This window comes from Convolutriloba macropyga, chromosome 7, assembly GCF_964194025.1.
Source record: "Convolutriloba macropyga chromosome 7, txConMacr16.3, whole genome shotgun sequence".
Classification (NCBI taxonomy): domain Eukaryota; kingdom Metazoa; phylum Xenacoelomorpha; order Acoela; family Convolutidae; genus Convolutriloba; species Convolutriloba macropyga.
In genome coordinates this window covers 62618615-62622409 of record NC_134474.1, presented here as the reverse complement: position 1 = coordinate 62622409, position 3795 = coordinate 62618615, and the positions used below count along the sequence as shown (strand labels likewise).

The following is a 3795-nucleotide window of genomic DNA, read 5'->3' as shown; positions in this document are numbered from 1 at the left end:
CATTTTTATAATTGGTCGAAAAAATATGAATCTCACTCTGTTACTCAGAAAAAAAATCAAGCATGGAATTGATCAAATTTTACATATTTATTTATGTACACTTTACAAAGTAAAACAATTCACAAATATGAAACACTTGATCTGAAAGAGAGCCACTCTTATACAAAAATAAAGATTGGACGGGCGTAATGATAGAACTTTTAGTACTGTATGTCATAATAGTTTTCTGCGAAAGAACCGAAAAGCATGTCGATAGCAAGAGAAATTTAAAGCTATATTAGAGGGTCAGACAATTGGAAAGGTGGTGTCAAACAACGACATTAGGGGTTCGAAATGCGCATGAGAATAAGAGAAAATCAACAAATGTAACTATTAACACAAAAGTATTAATAATTGAATGCTATATGTTTTCTCTCCGTAGCAGCTTCGCATCAAGTATTTAACCGAGAATTAGTTTATATTCCTCATCGTTTTGTTATTAAAACACGGGCAGCTGTGTAAGAAATGAGACGGGATTCTTCTGGTCCTGCTGTGAATCGTCGCCTTCTGGATTCAATAGATCAATTATAGTGACGTCAGTGTACATAGAGCCACCGAGAGGGTTCACCTGTTTGCAGCAAAACAAAAATAATTCATTAATTTGAATAGCCCCAATACAATCAAACATAGCCGGCAGATTGCCGGAATAGCTGCGAAAGAATAGACCTGCGTGCCATATAATAGAGATAGAAACAGATACAGATCTGAATTGAAAACAAAAATCGACGCCGCTCAAAAAACTAGGCTAAAAAACATTCAGCGATAAATTAATAAAGCTTGTTAAAAACATTCTTATTAGGGACCTTTACTGAACATAGTAGTTCCTTTGACCTTAAACAAATTCAAATTAAACTTAAGTTTTAAAGTGCAAAAGTCATTTTATTGAGTGAGGTAAGTCACATATGATCAAAATCTAATCACGCAAATAACCTAAAAACTTTCGTTAAAGCGAGTGAGGAATGACGTCACGCGCGCAAATGCTGTTAGTGAGAGGAAGAAGTCATTCAGAAAATTTGACTTTTTCAGCTTTGCTGTGTGAAATGTAAAACGAAAAAAGAGCGTCAGACGACGAAACAAAAAACATAGCAGGACAAGTCCTGACGTACAATTCAAAAAATTTTCATTGACTAACAGAAAAAACTAGACCTAGAATGGACTATGAATTAATTGAGAGAATAATTTTTAAAAAACATCAGATAAAAAATAAGAAGAAGATTGAATTAAGCATCAGATCACACTAACAAATTGTCCAAATTACTTACAGATTCAGAGAATAAACATTAAATTTAATTGTTTATAGAACTTTTGTAAAGGTGTCAAGTTTAAAAAGTGACTACAATAATGAAAATGGTCGTTTGATAAAAGAGTTCTTTCGCAAAATCTGCATACATATAGGTTTTCCTCCCATTGGTAACAACCTTCCATACAACAAAAATTATTGTGCAGTCCATTGGCATAGAACTTGGCAATTACTCTCCTGTGTTTTGGCGGGCAGTCTTTTAATCCATGTATATCATGAAACATCAATTTGTTTGAAAGCGTTGTGGTTGAGGTGTACTTGCTTACTCCGCACCAACTTTTCCAAAAAACGGCTTCTATTTTCCGGTAAGGTTGTTTTATTTCGATTTCAAAAAGTTCATCGCCGTAAGTCTCTGATGCGTAAGTTTGCGAATTCATTCGTTCGTTCAATTGTTCAACATCGAGTTTACGCATTTGTTTCTTTCTGCTTTCCGCTATATCATGTCTGCGTTTTAGATCAAAGCAGCAAGAAACCGGCTTGTGCTTTGTTAGGAATGAATTGTTGATCTTTATCTCGTTAAAGTGTTCTAAGAGTTCCTTGCTTACGAAAACTAAATCGATAACACTTTTACCGCACTGAAATTCGTATGTTACTTCATTGTCGTTAACACAATGAAGATTCCAATTAATTAAAAATTCGCAGAGTAAGTTGCCTCTTTCCGTTAAGTCGAGTCTGAAATTGAAGTCGCCGCCCAGTATCATACGTGCTCTACCTTGACAGCATTGAAATGCTTCGATAAGTGCCTGATATATTGTCTCTAAACCGGTTTTTGATGGAAAAAAATGCTACAAATATAATTAGGCTGAATTCTTTGATGTGCAGTGCTAATAATTTATTGTTCTGATGAAGAACATTGCATGTAATTCTTTGCGGCCACCTTTTCCCGCTTTTTATTGCTTTTGTGCAGAAGCATGTGAAACCAGGTATTTCAACTGAATTTACACTGAATGTTTTTGTTAAAAGGAAGATATCGTATGCGATTGCTTCACTTGTGAACGTTGATAACGTTCCTTTAGCACCTTCCACGTTCCATAAACAAATTGTTAGTCACAATCCTCTGTTCTCAGCGATTTGATTCCTTTTAACTTTATACTTGGTGGAAGGATTCAGCAGTCTTTTCTCTTTTAATTCTGCCACCATTTTTTTTCTATATTCTCGCTCGGTTTTTGTTAGATCGGGTTGTATTATTACGTACTTGAATCGTTCGTTTTCTTTTCAGCTCTGCGCTTTTTTTAGTTCCCATTTCATTTTTTCTGTTTCTCACTTTATTCGAAGCAGCTGTTTGCCTTCTGTATTTTGTTTGCCAAAAAAAAAGAAAAAAACAGAAAATAAATGTCAAAATGCAGCATGTGAACAAAAAAAAAACCACTAGCAAGAAATGAAAATTTAATTCAAACAAAAAACTAGGCCTAAAAGGCTTTGAATGGATTGTAATTGGATGGATTGAATGGATTGAATAAAAGTGAAATTGCCGCATGTGAACAAAAAACGACTACCGAAAAACCGGATTTTTGTTCAAACACCGTTTTCTCACTCTACTTTAAAATTAAAGCGAAAAAAAAATTCAAGCCGCAAAACCACTCGCTTTTCCGCTCCGTTTCCTGTTTCGGCGTGACCAAAATCACTACTGCAATTTGACTTCAAAATCATGAAAATGTGTGAACAGATCTTAAAAAAAAGACAGCGCCCCAATACAATTCAAATTCTTTGAGTTGTAAAACATACCCCGCAAATTGCCGGAAAATGGCCGCTGTCGATTCCAATAAGCATGATTGGGATTGAAAGAATAGAAGATATTGAAAAAAAAATATTTTTGTACAAAATCAATTTTTAAGTCGGATTTATTTTGATGGCATTTCGTAGTTGAACATAACGTACTTCTGTTTTTTAGAGAGAGGCTACAAGGGCTACTACCAATACCAATAAGCATTAGAGGTGGTAACTAAGACTTATAGGAACGACGTTCAAATAGCGGGCATCTAAAATTAGGCTTTATGGGTTTATCCCGTTTCTACTTCTGACTTCAATTTTTTATACTGACTCTGTTCATTTTGAATTGCTTTGCTGAGCAACTGAGGTTCAGAATCAGTTTTAGCAGAATGAGAGAAGAGAGAAACTAGCCTAGAGAAGTCGAAAAGATATCACGCAGTGTTGAAAAAGCGGCAAAATGAGATAAAGCGAAACATTTTTTTTATTCGACGAAGTAAAAAAAACATAGCAGGACAAGTCCTGAAATACCATTCAAAGAATTGAATGAAAAATTCAGACGTACTCTACTTGGCCAGCAGATCAATTGAACAATGCCAGCCAGAACACAAAAATCATCAAAGAATTGAGAAACTAAAAAATCAAAACTAAACAAAAACAAACTCATTGCTAAAACTCTCGAAGCTTTTAAACCTAAGGCAAAATTTTTTCCCTTTAAAAATATCTATTACCAAAAATAAGTCCAACAC

At 34.5% G+C, this 3795-nt stretch overlaps 1 protein-coding gene across 1 annotated transcript in view; it reads right to left on the bottom strand.

Annotated features, from left to right (window-relative positions):
- Positions 1-56: 56 nt before the first annotated feature.
- Positions 57-3795, bottom strand: part of LOC142343229 (uncharacterized) — a 344179-nt gene continuing 340440 nt past the window's right edge. The window contains exon 43 of the mRNA XM_075395002.1: positions 57-607. Within this exon, the coding sequence (XP_075251117.1) occupies positions 479-607 (129 nt within the window). The 3' untranslated portion in view covers positions 57-478. The remainder of the gene's footprint in view (positions 608-3795) is intronic.